General features: G+C 34.2%; 1 protein-coding gene across 1 annotated transcript; it reads right to left on the reverse strand.

The window, feature by feature from the left end:
- Positions 1-13,369: 13,369 nt before the first annotated feature.
- Positions 13,370-15,523, reverse strand: LOC139903483 (uncharacterized). The gene has a single exon (XM_071885813.1). The coding sequence runs from the start codon at positions 15,521-15,523 to the stop codon at positions 13,370-13,372; it is 2,154 nt and encodes a 717-aa protein (XP_071741914.1).
- Between the last annotated feature and the right edge of the window lie 1,636 nt (positions 15,524-17,159).

The raw sequence follows: 17,159 nt of genomic DNA on the forward strand, positions 1-17,159 counted from the left end.
CGTCCATTGTATGTAGGACGTTCAGAGCGAGACCTTCCAATTTTTGTCGTTCGTGTGTACTACCGGATCTTTACGATCTTTTATATATTTATTAATATTTTTGAAAAGAAAAAAAATTATACTCCGTATGTCCTCTTCAAATAATAACAAAAAGTACATTCTATACCTTTCAAAAATACCGTAGTATTTAGGAAGCCGTCCTTCAGATGCAAAGCATCTTTAAGATCATTGTCAATGTGAAAATAGTGTGTTCAAAGTTGGTTCATTTTGACGGTTTAAACGAAACTTTGTGGTTAAAGTAATTACTCCCTCCGTCTTATAATAAGTGTCATGTTTGAATTTTCAATGTCTTACTTCTATAATTTTAACTTCAAATATTTTCTTTTGTGTTATATAATATTTGATGAAACTTATATATATATATATATATATATATATATATATATATATATATATATATATATATATATATATATATATAGCCAAAAGTTCAAACTAGAACCATAAAAAAGGCGAGAACTGCGAGAACTTTTGATTTATAAAGATTTTCACATGCAACTAGATTGAATCACACATAGACCTTGATGACGAGTATGAATAAACATAAAGTAGTTGAAAAATACTTATATTTTACCTATATAATTAAATATATAGTTTCTCGTTCACATGTGCATACATATATATATATATATATATATATATATATATATATATATATATATATATATATATATATATATATATATATATATATATATCAATGAAAACACATTTTAAAACCGAATTATTCATATAAGTTTCATCAAACGTAAATAAAAATATTTGATGTCAAAATTGTAAAAATAAGACATTGAAAAGTCAAACATGACACTTATTATGGGACGGATGGAGTATATATTTATATTTAAAATTACTTAATAAGCGAGTAATTACAAAATATTATCAATTCTAACATTATCTTATTCTTTTATTTTTCATTTATATATTTTTTTGCGAAAACATAAAAAATCTACAATGGTAAGCAAGGTTGCAAAATTTGTTATTCGGAGACTAATCGGTTAGGACTGTGGAAGGATTAATCGACAATTCGAAGATTAATCGGGGATTAATCAGATTGTACTTTATGCATTTAAATATTGAATTTCAAAAATTATATGTAAATATTAAGAAAATGATAAACATAAAAATAAATTTTAACATAATTGTTTAAATTTATTCAAACACTATAAATTTCTAGCTTAAACTCATGTTAAAATGTGGACAATTTTGACTTTGACCGACTTTTATTACCAAATTGGATTTTGACCCATCAATTGAAGTTGATCGATTAACTAAATGAATTTTGAAAAATCGGCACGGATTCCTCTTAAAAATGATTAATCGGCGAATAATCTGATTTTTTACAAAAGTGATGGTAACCATATCTTTTAGTGTGAAAATATGATTGTCAATTAACGGAAATGATATCATTTTAAAAATCATGAATTTTGGCATTTTCATTTTTTCATGTTCCTTATTTCGAATTTGATTTATCTCATATTGTTTAATCTGATCAACTGGCCTTCCTACTTTTCTTGCCTCGACATTCTCTCCGGCTTCTCTTCTGGTTGCAGACGGCGAATCCTTGTGTTTTTGCAAGGATTCTGGTATCTAAATGGTTTTTGGGGTGGATATAGAGACGTTTCTGGCTAACTCTTGTGGGTTAGGGTTTGGCTCGTCGATTTCTTTTCTCCGCCCTTTGCCGCCATTGTCTCCTCTTGTGACGGTTGTAGGCGGCGAGTTCCTATGGAACTCTACTTCCTTATTAGTGGGGCTACGGATCTAGGCGGGGTGGGTTCGTTTTTGCCCAGGGTTTAGGTTGATGCGTGTTTGGTGTTGAAATTTGACAGTGCTCGGTGGTTAACCGTTGCTGCCAATTACTGGGGTGGGTGGAAGCTACTGGCAGCCGTGGGTGGTTGCTAGTAGTTTTTTTCGGCCTCCCGGTGGTTGCGGGTGGTGGGAAACAGAGGTCGGTTGTTGTTGCTGGCGGTCGCCGGCGGTTGCTGGTGGTTGTTGGCGGGAGCTGGCGCTGTATGCTGACTGCCTGAGTCTGGGGGTTGTAAATGTCATTAGAAACTTGGCGGAGGTGACTGGTTCCTTTATGGTTCGATTCGGCATTTGGTTATGTTCGGTAGCTGCTGGTTTGGTTCATTCATTCCATTTTCTCCGTCGTCGTGTCTTTAGTCGGCTTGATGTTGCTGTCTTCGTTGTTGACTAAGTTGACTTCGGAAAATAAGCTTCGGGTTAGGTGTTCTTGGGTTGCCCGGTGAATGGTTTGGATTTGCGGTTTCTGAGGAGTGCTATTGCGGGGTTGGATACGGGACCGGGTTTATGTGTATGATCTAGGGTTAGGATTGGTGGTATTGTTTGTCTGTAATTTCATGTGTTATTCCAATTGTGCTCGCTTGTTTCAAAGTAAGTCGTTCATAGTGCTTAGAACGAGCGAGAGCCGATGTGTTTTGGTCGTCTGTGACCAAGTACTTCCTCAACAGATCGCTATGATCTGCCTAATGTTGTACCACCTCGAATCTTTTATTATATACATATTAATATTCTTGTTAAAAAAAAACACTCCTCATGGAATGAAAAAATCAATAATGTAATGTTTTGCGGATATAAAACATAAGACAAGATTAAGCATTACAATCTAAACATAGTACAATGAATATGTGTTATTTATTTTTTTAAACGACAAAACACACCAAATTACAAATAGTTAATCACGGGATTTGAATCCACAACCTCGAGATTAATGAGTTATATCAATACCACTAGGTTAAAGGCTATTTGATAGTATGCGTTATTTATTCGAATACTATTGATTTATGTCATATCATATTTATATTTATACAATCACCTGACTACTTTTTATGTTTTGAACGCACAAAAATATATAAAACACTAACTCTAGCAAAAAGTTAAGAAAAACAGAATAATAACAGTTTCAAGACACGGTTTTTCTGCCTCTATATCTATACTAAAAGCTAGTAAGAAAATTTGCAACTAAAATTAAACAACTTGCATTTCTTCAACGACTTCTCTTAAATGATGTAATTATTACGAAATCTCCATAATATCCAAAAAATAGTTGAAACGATGACATATAATCTATCTTTCGAAGAAGCAGTAGCACTCCAAGTTTAGAACCAAAAATTCCAATCAGACCAATTTGAGAACATTGGTATGTTAATGTCGACCCTATAAACTCACCGTTCTACAAACCTGAGAAGTCGTATCACAAACAAAAAGAACGTGCTCAATGGATTCCACCCTCTGGTTATAAATTGAACAAGCTATTGAATCAATCTCCAAATCCCTAAGAGATAAGTCCACCCTTGAAGATAATCAATGATCAATCTTCAAATAAAAACGTTAATCATTTTGAAAATAAACTTCGACCAATACATTGAAGGGATGACAATGGAAGAACAATGTTAAAAATATGAGATCTCGCATACTGCATCGCAAAAATACTATCAACAGACACTACTACATTCCGGCCCTTTTAGTCGTATGGAAAAGGTCTTTTAGACGTGTTTCGTAACACGTCTATATGCTAGGGCTCTAAATGAGTGTACTCATATAGTGCGGTTCAAGGAACCGCTCTAAAAACCATTAATTAGACGTGTTGTAAAATCGTTAGTTTAGGCTGTTCCGTTTGTGTCTTTTAGACGTGTTCCGTTATCTTCAATTAGACGTGGTCTGTTAGTTTCATTTAGACGTGTTCCGTTAGTTGCAATTTAACGTGTTCCGTTCCTTACTATTAGACGTGTTCTGTATTTTCCGTTAGTCTCTATTAGACGTGTTCATCAAGATGTAATAAGACGTGTTCATCTAGTTGCAATTAGACGTGTTGTTGTAGTTGCAATTAGACGTGTTGATCTATTTGCAATTAGACGTGTTCCGGGATATTTTTTTAAACCCGCCAAAATTTTTAAAATATTTAAATTTTTAAATTTTTAAAAATTTAAAAATTAAATATTTCAAATTGCCACCAAATATAACAGACTTCTGCAAATAGACGTGTTGTATTGTAACAGAAATTTAAAAATCAATTAGACGTGTTGAATTGGTTGTGCTAGTAGACGTGTTGAATTTGCATAATTACAGAAATGGTAAATACTGGTAAATGTAACAGATTAACAAGAATAAAACAGTAATTAATTTTATTAATAAAGAAAACCCAAATATATATATAAATTATCTTCATAACATTCACAAATGAAAAAAGTCATAAATCTAAATCATCTAGGTATTACAAATGAAATAAGCTACCTACTAATCCATTTCAAAGCAAAGCATCCTGCAGCACAAAAAATCCACCTGCTCTTCAAATAATCCCATGATTTGCTTTACCTGTTTTTAAAGAATAGTATTTTGAACATGCATGAATATATGGACTTTAAAAATATTACCAAATCTCCAAGACCATTGACACAAAATATCAGATCACATAAAGGTTACACATACCAGACATCAAAAAGGAGTCCACAAATGCCATTTTTCTATACTATTCTTGAGATCGATTGTAGATAAACAACGTTCATCCCATGATAGCTGTAAATTTTATATATGTATATAAATATACATTTTTACATATATACATATATTATATAAGCTTTTTGTAAGATATACCTAAAGATAAAATTTAATCATTCATAACTTAAAATACTTACTTCGTCAATATTAATAACTTCCTTTCTTATACGACTATTTACGATCGAATGCATCCAATTGAGCACATAATATCCACACTCCCAACTGCCGGGTTGTTGATTGCACTGCATTATAGACACACGTTTATACATATGTATTAATTTAACATGTAACACGTAATGAACATGAAAACATGGATGAACAACTTGGAGGACTGTTTGTAGACAGCTAGGATGACTAACCTTAACTACATTCCATTGCAAAGGACCCCAAGCCCTATTCAAAATTAGACAAATAAAAGACCAAATGATATTGTGTAATGTGATATAATGTAAATGTAATCAAGATTTAAATTAACAACTATTATTGATTTAGAAATAATTCATACTGCGTTATGCAGTCTGTGATCAGATAATCATCTTTCGTCTTCTTATGAGTCCTATTTACTGAATCAAGTATGATTCCTTTGTACTCAGTGTGAGATATAAAAACCAACACCCAATGGCCACTGGCAAATTAAAATTCACTCGTTAGAAGATAAATTTTTGTAAGCAATAATATATAAGGAATGATTACATACTTCGGATTATATGGTGCGAAGAAAAACTGTTGAGTAGAGTTGAAGCCGATCTTCAAGTACTTGATTACAAAATTTTTGTCTGAGGTGATAAATGTTCCACATATATAATAAGGGTTCATTAACCCATATGGTTCGGTAAAAGCTACTTTCATAAGCTTGTCTAGACCCCTAATATGCGGGAAAAAATTAAAAAAAAATAACATGTCAGCTCAAATCCTGAAAACTATAGTCAAACGTGCATATGAAACTGTTAAATGTACTTACAGCATGACGGAAAAAATGATGCTGCAGTCCAGGCATCCCCTTGTCCAAAGTGTGATGATGTCATCAGCACCAATCGTACTTACGCACTCTTCGGGTACGCCAAAAACTCCTGGATTTGCTTTAAGAGTGAAACCAGTGGTAGGATCTTCTCGACTCATCCATCTAGTATACGCAGCTTACACACATGATCTGTTGGGTAGGAGATGTTCCATTGAAAGCAGTCGGTTATACAATTGTTCTCTCTTTTTTTGGTGTTGCATTCCTGAATCTCCATTGTTACGTGGATGCACCTGCAACACCACATCAGATAACTTAAATTATATAGGTATATACGTATGATGATGTAACTTAAATTTGATGAGCATATATATACCTGCTTACTACCAGTACCAATAGACACATTGCTTTTATCTATTCTATTTTGTAATCCCACCCTCTTTGATTTCATTGCACTATCCTGATAACAATCGAGGCAAAATTAATAATAACACTTAAATTCAGTTTACCAATACAGGAAATTATGTAAGCAATTATACATGTACCTTGTTTTTGTCTGAAGGACGAAGTTTCAAGAGAGGCCATTGTATCATAGCCCCAATAGCCTCTTTTAGTGTATTAGACTCAAGATTTTTATCTGGTATTGGAAGCAATGTAGATTCATATCGAGGCAAAACAAAGTTTATGGACACCTTCATGTAGCACGGAAGCACACGCTTTCCATGTATCAAGGTAGTCTCGTCGGTTGGATGCATATGCCCCCTAGCACACGGTGTAGGTTCTGAACTCGTGGGGTGGAACAAAACGATTTCTGTCTTCACCTATAAAGTTACACACATGAAATTTAAATATATTTATAGTAAAAATTATACAAGTATTCAGAGTATCTAAATATTGGCAGAGTATTCAACTATACAGAGTATTACATGAAAAAAATTATTCAGAATATAAACATTAAAAACCTTTTTTTGTTGCAATTCCATTAGTCTTTGTGGTGTCACCACTTGAACTGTGTACTATTTTTTTTTGGGCACTGATGTCATTTACATATGCCTCCAATTCCTGAATGAAGATATAATTTATAATACTTAGATTAACACAAGAAACGGGTAAGTAAGCTCTACAGTACATGTACCTTGGTGATGCGAGTCATTTTCATGAGAGGCCATTGTACAAAACTTCCAACCACATCACCTAAAACCTCCTTCACCGTATTTTTTGACAAGTCTTTGAATGGTATTGGAAGCCTCAATGATGTGTTGTCCTTAGTAAAGTTGTTTATTTTCACCTTCATGTAAGAAGGAACAACTTTTTCCCCATTTACTTGAGTAAATTCGTTGGTTGGATATAGTGTACCCTGACCACACACAAGAGACTCTATATGATGTGGATTAAATAACAAGATTTCAACTTCGTCCTGTAAAAATTAAAAACAACAAGTATTATTTGTAGAGTATTTAATACTTTCAATGTGTATTGAATTATCCATTTAGCTTTTGAAATAAAAGAAGACCAGTTACCTTTATGTTTTGCAAGTCTGCAAATGGTTGGTTCTTGACCCTTTGCTCTTGAACCCTTGGTTCATGAATCACTTCTTTTCGCATGCCTAGTACATCCACTTTCTGTTTTTTAGCCACTATATCTTGTTCCACCTCTATTCGCTGGATCTCCACTTGCTTGTCCACAACTGGGTGATCTTCCATTCCCCGTTTTCTCTCAACAAACTTGTCATTCAACACCACCTGTTCGTTTACCTGTTCCAGTTCGTCTACCTTTAAGACTTCCAGTGCGTCTACTGGTTCGTCAACATGTTCGTCTACCAGTTGCATATTTCCTGTCGTGTTGTGATGTTCTGTCGGGTAATGATGTTCAGGTGTTGTAGCTGTTTCATGTGAACTTTCATGTGTTCCAGTTTTTTCTCTTTCCACCACCACCCTTTGCACATCCTTAGCCACAAATTCCTGTACCTTTTCCATTGTTACTAATTGCTCTCCCTTTTGCTTCTTACCGAATTTGCTATATCCTAGCGTGCTGCTAACACCTCTGGTTCTACCGCCGTATTCTTTCCCCACATTCACTAACAAGGCATCATCACCTTTTTTATCTGTATTAACCTGGAACAAAACAAGAAAATTAATCGGTTATAAAACAATTCTAGGTTAATAACGCTATAAAATCAATTTAAAGTATATTACAATTTTCTCTACAAGGGAAACATTCGTATCTGGAACTATTGGCCTCTTCGATTCTTTCGTTCGCTTCATCCTTCCGAGTACATAATTCCTTGCAGCAGGATTGGAGATATCGTGGTATACGGTACGCCTTTCAGGATCTTTTTTCTCTGACTCCCATTCTTCTTTATGGCCTCGATAACCTGAACGACCTACACGGGCGTAATTATCTTTTGATTGTTGCAAGGCGTTTGCTCTGCCTTTTTCTCGTAATTCCTTTACAATTTGCATGGGATTAAAAAGCACATTAGTTGCCGTCAATTTAAAAATGTAATTCCATACATGTTTAAAAGCAAAATGCATAACACTAACCCTTTTTGCTGGTGTGTCTTCAAGTTCACAAAATTCTCTCCATTTTACTGGAGTTATGAAACTGTAATCTGGCACTTCTTCATAAGGAAGCTTGCCTTGAACCATATACATTCTTAACTTGGCCCTGAATCACTTAAAAGCCCCGTTGCAATGATGAAGCATTTGTTTCTTCGCAAAATCATCTTGGATAAAATGATGTTGCTGTAAATGTTGTTACATATATATACTTAAACATTAGTTTAACAAATTCTGATACCTTTATGAAACATAATTCTTATAAGTTATATATGATTTGATACCTTTATGTCCAACCATAACGCGTTTTTCTCATCTTCATATACTACTTTCCAATCATCCTCAAGAAAATCAATCCTACGCCTTGTAAGAACACCTATGTTACTGGCAAACAAAGCTTGATATTTTCCTATAGCATGCCCAAATTCGTCAAATTCAACCACAAATGGAATCACTGATTTTTCTTTAAGTTTGCTAACTCCTCGTTTAGGCCTATTGTTTCGGCTCTGTATACATTAAAAAAATCAATAATAAGAAGCTAACAATAATAATAAGACTAATACCTAAACAATACTAGTAGTTCTAGGTACGCATACAATAGAATTGAAATCATAAACGTACCATGATGTTTGATGTATCAAGTTCTTGAATGTATCGAATTTAGCGATTTGAAGTAGTATGGATCACTACTAGGGTTTGTGAAAATAATAAAACTGTGAATGAGACTGGCGGTTTGTTTCAATTATGATCGGGTTGTTTTGTGTCAATTAGTGGTTTTAATTAGATTGGCGGTTAATTTGAAATTTTCGAGACCAAATGGTGGGATTTGGCCATTAAGCTGATCTGATGATGAAGAGTTTAGGTATTTTACCTATAGTAAAATATTTGGTATTGGTATTTTTTAATACACCGTAATAATCTACTTGACCCGGCCCATGAAAAAATGATCCGGTATTTTCAAAAATATCTGTTTATAAAAAAAAGGCAATACAAAAAATCCCTCACCTTCTCAAGTACATCATACTGAGTATCTTTTCACCTGCCACCAGCTCTGTACTTGCAATAGCGATCAACTACAACCATCTCCCGCCATGTCGAGCTCAGGTTATTGTGTTTTCTTAAACAAAATTTGTTGTTTATTAACTGTAAGCACAGGGTTTTCCGAATTGAAAACCTAAAAAACTTAGAACAAAGTTTATCATCTCTTTGTTAATTGTAAATCATTAAAATCAAACAACAAATCTACACTTCACATGTATTTATGCTTTTTTATTTGAACCAGAATCGATTTTATCTCACATTTATGTGCATATATAATATCATTGTTTTTCTTTGGAATTACACTCATGCAGGTGTGAGTCTATAAATTTATTATGTTATACCTTTAAGTTCATACCAAATGTTCATTTATGATATTGCACTTGTAGATATTATTTGCTAATTATCTGCAGATTCCCAACAGGTTACTTAGGGTTTGATTTATGTTACAGCAATATGTATTGTGAACTTTCAAGCTACAATACCAATATAGTTTGCTTAGTTTTGAAAAAGACAGCATATACATTTTATCTAACCATTTTAAATCTAACAATTGATTTGTGATGTAATTGAGTATTTTGTTCTTTGTTTGCATATTAATGAATTGAATCGCAAATACAGCTGGAAACAATGATGCCTCTACTAGTCAAACACGTGCACTCGCCCTTGACCAGCTGAATAGAGCTGAAAGGTACAACATATGGAGCACCGTTGATGTCACATACATCTTCTTTGACATACCAAGGGGAACTATTTGGGTGAGTTAGATACTTTTTTATAGAAACAGTTAAACGTATTCGTGTATATAGCAATGACAAATAATTATGCAATCATTAACAAATAATATGTCACTGTCATTTAGGAACTACCTGAGGACTTTAACCGCATCCGAGAACTCGAGGCTGGCTGCACCTATATATGCTTCGATATGGAAGGGATATTCCATTGGTGGGACATAAAACAGGCCACAGATGTAACCACAAAAAAGCTTTTTGTTTCGAAAGGCTGGGATTACTTTGTGGCTTTGAATGGGTACAAAGTGGGTGATAGGTGTATGATTGGGTTCTCACGTCGGTACAAGAGTTTTTTCATGGTCTTGGATGGAAGCCACCCACTTTAACAATCTCATTGGGGTCAATAGTCTTCTGATAGTGCAGCTTTAATAACTCTAATTTGTGTAGTAGTTATGGTCTATGTACGAATTGCACGTGTACATGTTTTGATAACATTTAAGTTCCTAACCGGAGAACAATTTATGTTTTAGATTTACTAATGTCTGTAAGAATTTTATATTATGATATGTAAATTATGTTCGTATTTAAAAGTCGATGTTGATGTTTGGTAAATTACTACCGAACTCGCATACAATTATTGTTCGATGTGTAGGTTCTTTAATCTTGTTTAGTAATGGAACATTGTAGTTTACAATAAACTATTGTGTCTAATTCAAGTTTGATTATATTTGAAGTTGCGCGTCACAAGTAACAACCTTAAAAAATGGTTCACTTGTCATGGTAAATTGTATGTATTTGGCTTTTACAATGTAGTAAATGTACAAGATTTTCTAATGAAATGTATGTTTTAAATGGCTCTATTGTTCCATTATTGGCAAATGCTTAAAATTGCATTGAGTTGCAGATTTGTAATCAAAAGTAATGCAAGAAGTAAATATTTCTATACTGCATGCATCATTGGAAAACATTACCGTATCCAAAATATTACAACAAACAACATTTAAATACACTGTATAAGTGCAAGCAAAAAATATGTAACCTACCAACATCCAGATTGTACAGCACTTATACACCAAAAGTAACTACAAATGTTTAAATCCACAAACCAAAGATAAAAGTTTTGTTGCTCCAAATTGTACGTGAGTTCATAAAATTGACCAGGCACCAGGCCATTGATTGATCGGTACTCAGGAAAACTGAAAGTAACTGCCAGGTTTGGTTTCTTTTTCCCTGTCTCCTGCTTCAACCGCCACTGAAATTCATCACCTTCATGATTAAAACAACTCACATAACACCCACTCCTCAGTCCTGGAAGTCCAATAAACTCCTCCGGAAGACGCTAACGAAAAAGAAATTACATATTTAGTCAACGGTTTAACCAAATTGTTATTCTATAATGATGAAGCATAAAACGTTAATATGTAAAAAGATAAAACAAGTAGTGTGCCACCATTTATCAGTTGATGAATGTTAAACTATAAAAAGATAAGAAGCGTACCAACAAGTTACCAGACAGTATTTTGATAATCACAACACGTTCAGGATGTAGATGTTGTTGAGGCATTGGTTCATCTTCTGAGGTATCACTTTCGGTTTCACTGTCTGAACTGTCATCAATGTAAATGATTTCAGGAATGGATTGGGAAGTGGATCCTCTTTCCCAGGTAGTAGAAACATCATCATCCTTCAGCTGAAAATTTAACAAACAACCCTTTTCTACACCACGATGATCATAAATCACCAGCTCAAGATTTTCCGAATCAGTTGCATAAAAGACCATGCAATCACCAGACGCCACTTTAAGGTCTGTAATCAACTCAGACCATCCTTCCCACATGACAACTTCACCTTCAACTGAGAGTACCACCACCCTTTTGTTGTACCATCTTTGAAAGTGAACAATCATTTGTTCTTTGGGTCCAGAGTCTCCAAAAGTAGTTGTTAACCATTCCTTTGGCAGTATCTACATTCAATCAAAAATAATGCTATTTTTGTTAAAGAAATATAAAACTAATTTGTTAAGATAATAATCATGTACACATACTAAATGTGTGTTACATATGCGAGATTGAAAAATTGACCATACCATTCCTGGTTCACTTGGATTGTTGACGAATTTCATGAATGAAGGGAAACGTCTGTATGGAGCATTTTCATACACTTTTGCCTGAATTCGAGTCAATACACTGAAAGATGTGAATGGATCAAAAAAATTCTTTTGAAACAGGTCAGGTGAGTAAATAGCCAACTCGTAGTTTCTTTTGTCGATTCCGGTCATTAGTAGGATATCACCTTCTCCAATATCAAGATCATTCATGATCTTCAACCAGCCATCACCAAGTATCATACGGCTACGATCATTCATCGAAAATGTAACTTCAGATTTATATCCTAGCAGGGTGTGGATGATAACAGAATGTCTTGGAAACATGGTATCATAATGGTCAACATACCAATCATGTGGCAAAGCCTGTAACAAAACATAATAACCTAATATGTCTTACAATGGTTTTGCTTTATAAAATATATAATTTTAAGGTTAAAACATAAACGAAACAATACCAGTTCAAGCTTATCTGTTAATCGTATTATGTGGATGAACGATGGTGGACGATTGTAGGTAGCCATAAATGACAATGTCAGAGATTATTTCTGCTTCTGTAAAATCAACATATATGTACATATCAGTTCTGTAGGTATCAATAATAATTATGGCCAAATTAACACAACTAGATTTAGGTATAATAGTTTGATATTTAGGGCATTTCTTCTTTAACACAAAATATATTAGACTATTTCTGCAGCATCTAATCACCACTTATAAACCCTAATGTGTCCATTTTGCTGAATAATCTAAGACAAAATGTGCATGTATATAACCTAATTTTCGATTATTGTTTCCTAATCACACAACTCGATTCAAGTATAATAGTATGATTTTATGGTCATTACGTCTATAACAAAAATATTCGAGTAAAGAACAATTAGATAACTAAAAAAACCATCTGTACCTGTATTTGAGACGATCCTTCAGCCGTGATGACGAAATCGATTTCGTTCATCAAATAATCACCGTTCTATGATGTTGGAGTAGGGTGTTTCCGGTGGTTTGATAATGAAGTGGGATGGTTTAGGGTATACGAAGAAGTTGGATGGTTTTGTGATCGCGGTTTGTTCCCGGGCATAATATTGAAAAATGTGCATATATATGTTTATATATATATATATATATATATATATATATATATATATATATATATATATATATATGTATATATGTGTGTGTGTGTGTGTGTGTGTTTTAGAATTATTTGTATTTGTATTTGTATTGTATACATTGGTATTAGTAATTTAAAAGGTAATAACATAAAGTAGATTTTTCATGGTAAAAAAAATTAACAAAAAAAATTAACAAAAGACATAAAAGACATGTTGCATAAGTCATTAAAAAATATACTCATGGGTGTAAAAAAAAGGTAATCAATCATATGTTTTAACAATTTTTATGTGCCTGCAACCTCGTCTCCTTCCTCATGGTCTTCTCTAAAGTAGATTGTATTATTTCCAGCAACAACTTCACTCAAAGGTTGAACACCGACTGAAAATGGCGGTAACTCGTCAAATTGGTTGTACTCATCCTCATCAACAACGTTCTCGACACCAACAATCCGCCATTTTCCATACTGAACCACATGCCATCTAGGATCCTTTGGTTCTTCGATAAAGAATACTTGAGTAACTAGTTTTGCTAGAATGAATGGTTCTTCTTTATATCCATTGGTGGAAAGATTAACAGTTGTAAAACCATCTTCATCAACTTGAACACCGCGATCATTAGCAACCCACTTACACTTGAACAAGGGTATAGTGTACGAATCACCATAATCTAATTCCCATATTTCTTGAATGACACCATAATACGATTTTTTGGCGATCCTTGATCTTTCTTCACGATTGACCATGGTGAATTCCGTCGACGAGGCTATCACCGTGACACCGCTGTTTTGGGTTTTACTCTTCTTATCTTGAGCTTTAGTGTAAAAGGTATACCCATTTATGTCATATCCTTGATATTGGAACACATGTTTAGGGGCGAATCCCAAAGCTTCGACCGTTTTATCAATATTTGGAAGTGTCCTCCTAACTTTGTCTTTTAACCATTCTGAAAAAGTTTTTTTATGTTGATTTGCCAACCACTTTGCACTCTTTTTAGGGTATTGTTGTCTCAAGAACGACATGTGTTCTTGTATGGACGGATCAATAGATGTAGTGTGTTGTAAGACATTAAAATGTGCCTCTTGATAATCAGAAACATTTGAATAGCCCGTCTTGCACCCAAGTGTCCCTTGACCTGATAGTCTTCCTTCATGACGACTTTGTGGAATCCTGACACTTTTAAACCCATCCATATAGTTTGTGCAGAATTCGATCACCTCTTCGGATGCATATCCTTCAACGATACTGCCTTCTGGTCGATTAAGGTTCCTTACATAACCTTTCAAGATACCCATATATCTTTCAAATGGATACATATACCGTAAGAAAACTGGACCACATACCTTTATTTCTCCTACAATATGAGATACCAAATGAACCATGACATCAAAGAAAGAAGGTGGAAAGTACATCTCGAGTTCGCAAAGAGTAAGTATGATATCTCTTTGATATTCATCCAGCACACCAGGATCAATCACCTTTGAATGAATCATGTTGAAAAATAAGCATAGTTTTGTAATTGTGTGTCGAATACGATTGGGTAGAATTCCACGAATTGCGATAGGAATCATCTGGGTCATTAGTACATGACAATCATGTGACTTCATACCAAGTAACTTCAAATATTTCATCGAAACCAACTTCCTAATGTTAGCAGAGTATCCTGATGGAACCTTAATACCATGTAAACATTGACAAAATTTAGTTTTCTCGACCTTCGACATAGTATAACAGGCCGAAGGAAGAAACTTGGTGGACCTTCCATTAATATCTTTAGGTTGTAGCTCTGGTCTGATATTCATTAATTCCATGTCCCTTCTAACTTTAATTCCATCTTTTGTTTTTCCAGGAATGTTCAACAGTAACCCTATCAAACTTTCACAAACATTTTTCTCAATATGCATAACATCAATACAATGTCGGACTCGTAAATGCTTCCAGTAGGGTAATTTCCAAAAAATAGACTTTTTCTTCCAAATATCTTTGGGAGGACCAACCCCTTTCTTTCCCAACACAACATTTATATTAGCAACTTTGGAGAGTGTAGTTTCTCCATCCAATGGTGGTGGTAGTGTTCTATCCTCTATAGTACCATCAAATAAATCCGACTTTTTACGGTACAGGTGATTCTCGGCAAGCACTCTCCGATGCCCCATAAATGCAGGTTTCTTACAATTTATGAGCCATATCGAGTGAGTATTTTCCTCACAAATAGGACATGCCTTTTTCCCCTTCGTACTATATCCAGACAAGTTACCATAAGCAGGAAAATCATTGATGGTGCAAAAAAGCATTGCCCGTAGTTGGAAGTATTCTTTCTTGTATGCATCATAAACGTGTATGCCGGTACTCCATAATTCCATCATTTCATCAACTAATGGTTGCAAATAAACATCAATGTCGTTTCCAGGTTGCTTTGGGCCTTGAATCAAAAGAGACATCATTATGTATTTTCTTTTCATACATTGCCAAGGCGGTAGGTTATAAATGCATAGAATAATAGGTCACGTGCTGTGACGGCTACTCAAATCTCCGAACGGATTAATTCCATCTGAACTGAGTCCGAACCTTATATTACGTATCTCATCCCCAAATTCTTCAAAATCTTTATCAAAATTTTTCCATTGAAGTGAATCGGCCACATGTCGCATTTTACCATCATTTTTACGATCTTCAGCATGCCAACGTAATAATTTTGCATCTTTCTCATTCGCAAATAGTCTCTTTAATCATGGTATGATAGGCAAGTACCACAATAATTTTGCAGGAGGTCCATTTTCCGACACATCACTATCAGCATTATCAGTCGATTTTTCACGTTTATACCTAGATGTACCACATACCTTACATTGATGTAGGTCTTTGTCTTCATTCCTGTATAACATACAATCATTTGGACAAGCATGTATTCTCTGTATTTCCAATCCCATTGGGCACATTAATTTCTTTGCTTGGTATGTTGAAACCGGCAACTCATTACCTTCTGGTAGCATTTTGTTCAACAACTCTAACAGGCTAGTGAAACTTGTGTCGCTCTAACCATTGTTTGATTTTAAGTTAACCAGTTGTATCACGGCGAAAAGTTTTGTAAAATTCATACAACCGGTATATAAAGGTTTTTCAGCGTCAACAAATAGTTGTTGTAATCTGTCACGATACTTATCAGCAACATTATCCTCCATATCCAAATCGTCAAACATGTCATCAAAATTAACATTATTGTCACTATTGTATGAATCTTCTTCATTATCGGTATCGTTATCCGAAACAGACGGGTTAAGGTCAGCTACTGACTCACCATGAAAAGACCAACATGTGTACCCTCCCATAAATCCGTGTGCAATTAGATGACTTTTGATATCGGTTGAATCAGAATACCACCGTGCATTTTTGCATTTCTTACAAGGACAACAAATTGCGTTGTTTCCTTTTTCTAGTTGATCAGTCTCGGCAACTGTAATAAATTCATCTACACTATCCATAAATTCAGCAGTAGCTCGACCTATCTCGTACATCCAAGTATTCTGATCCATCTACAAGCAACATTGAAAAAAGTTAATACATTATTAATAATAAAGAATTTTAAAAGTTGGAAATAGGACTAGAACCCACGACCTCCTCTCTACCAAGCAACGTCCTAACCATCTAAGCAATTGTGTTAACCTGACAAATTTACATTTATTTTCTTTAAAAATATTACTTATGGTATACTGTAAAAAAAAACCCCAAATTAAAATCAATTGAGTTTTTATCGATCATAATCCCATTACCTCATTATCATTTCTCTTTTGTTATCAGTCTGTGTTCTAAAAAAAACCGCCAAGCAACCCAAATCACTTAAATCTGTAAACCCTAATTGTTCGATACCCTATTCGATTTCTGTTCTATTTTAGATTCAAACTCTGCACGATTCTACTATGCTACCATGGCTTACACGAAGCATCGTATTACAAGAGAAAAAGAGTGTCTTTCAAAGGTTAATTTCTACCAGTAATTATAATCAATAATTAATTATGTTTATTTGATAATCTAAATTTATTACTTTTTTTGTTCAGAAATAAACGTGAATATTATTGT

The sequence above is a fragment of the Rutidosis leptorrhynchoides genome, chromosome 1 (genome assembly GCF_046630445.1).
Source record: "Rutidosis leptorrhynchoides isolate AG116_Rl617_1_P2 chromosome 1, CSIRO_AGI_Rlap_v1, whole genome shotgun sequence".
NCBI lineage: Eukaryota > Viridiplantae > Streptophyta > Magnoliopsida > Asterales > Asteraceae > Rutidosis > Rutidosis leptorrhynchoides.

Bases quoted from the DNA above. Each gene is read 5' to 3' on its own strand.
- LOC139903483 (XM_071885813.1), bottom strand. From the start codon at position 15,523: ATGTCTCTTTTGATTCAAGGCCCAAAGCAACCTGGAAACGACATTGAT.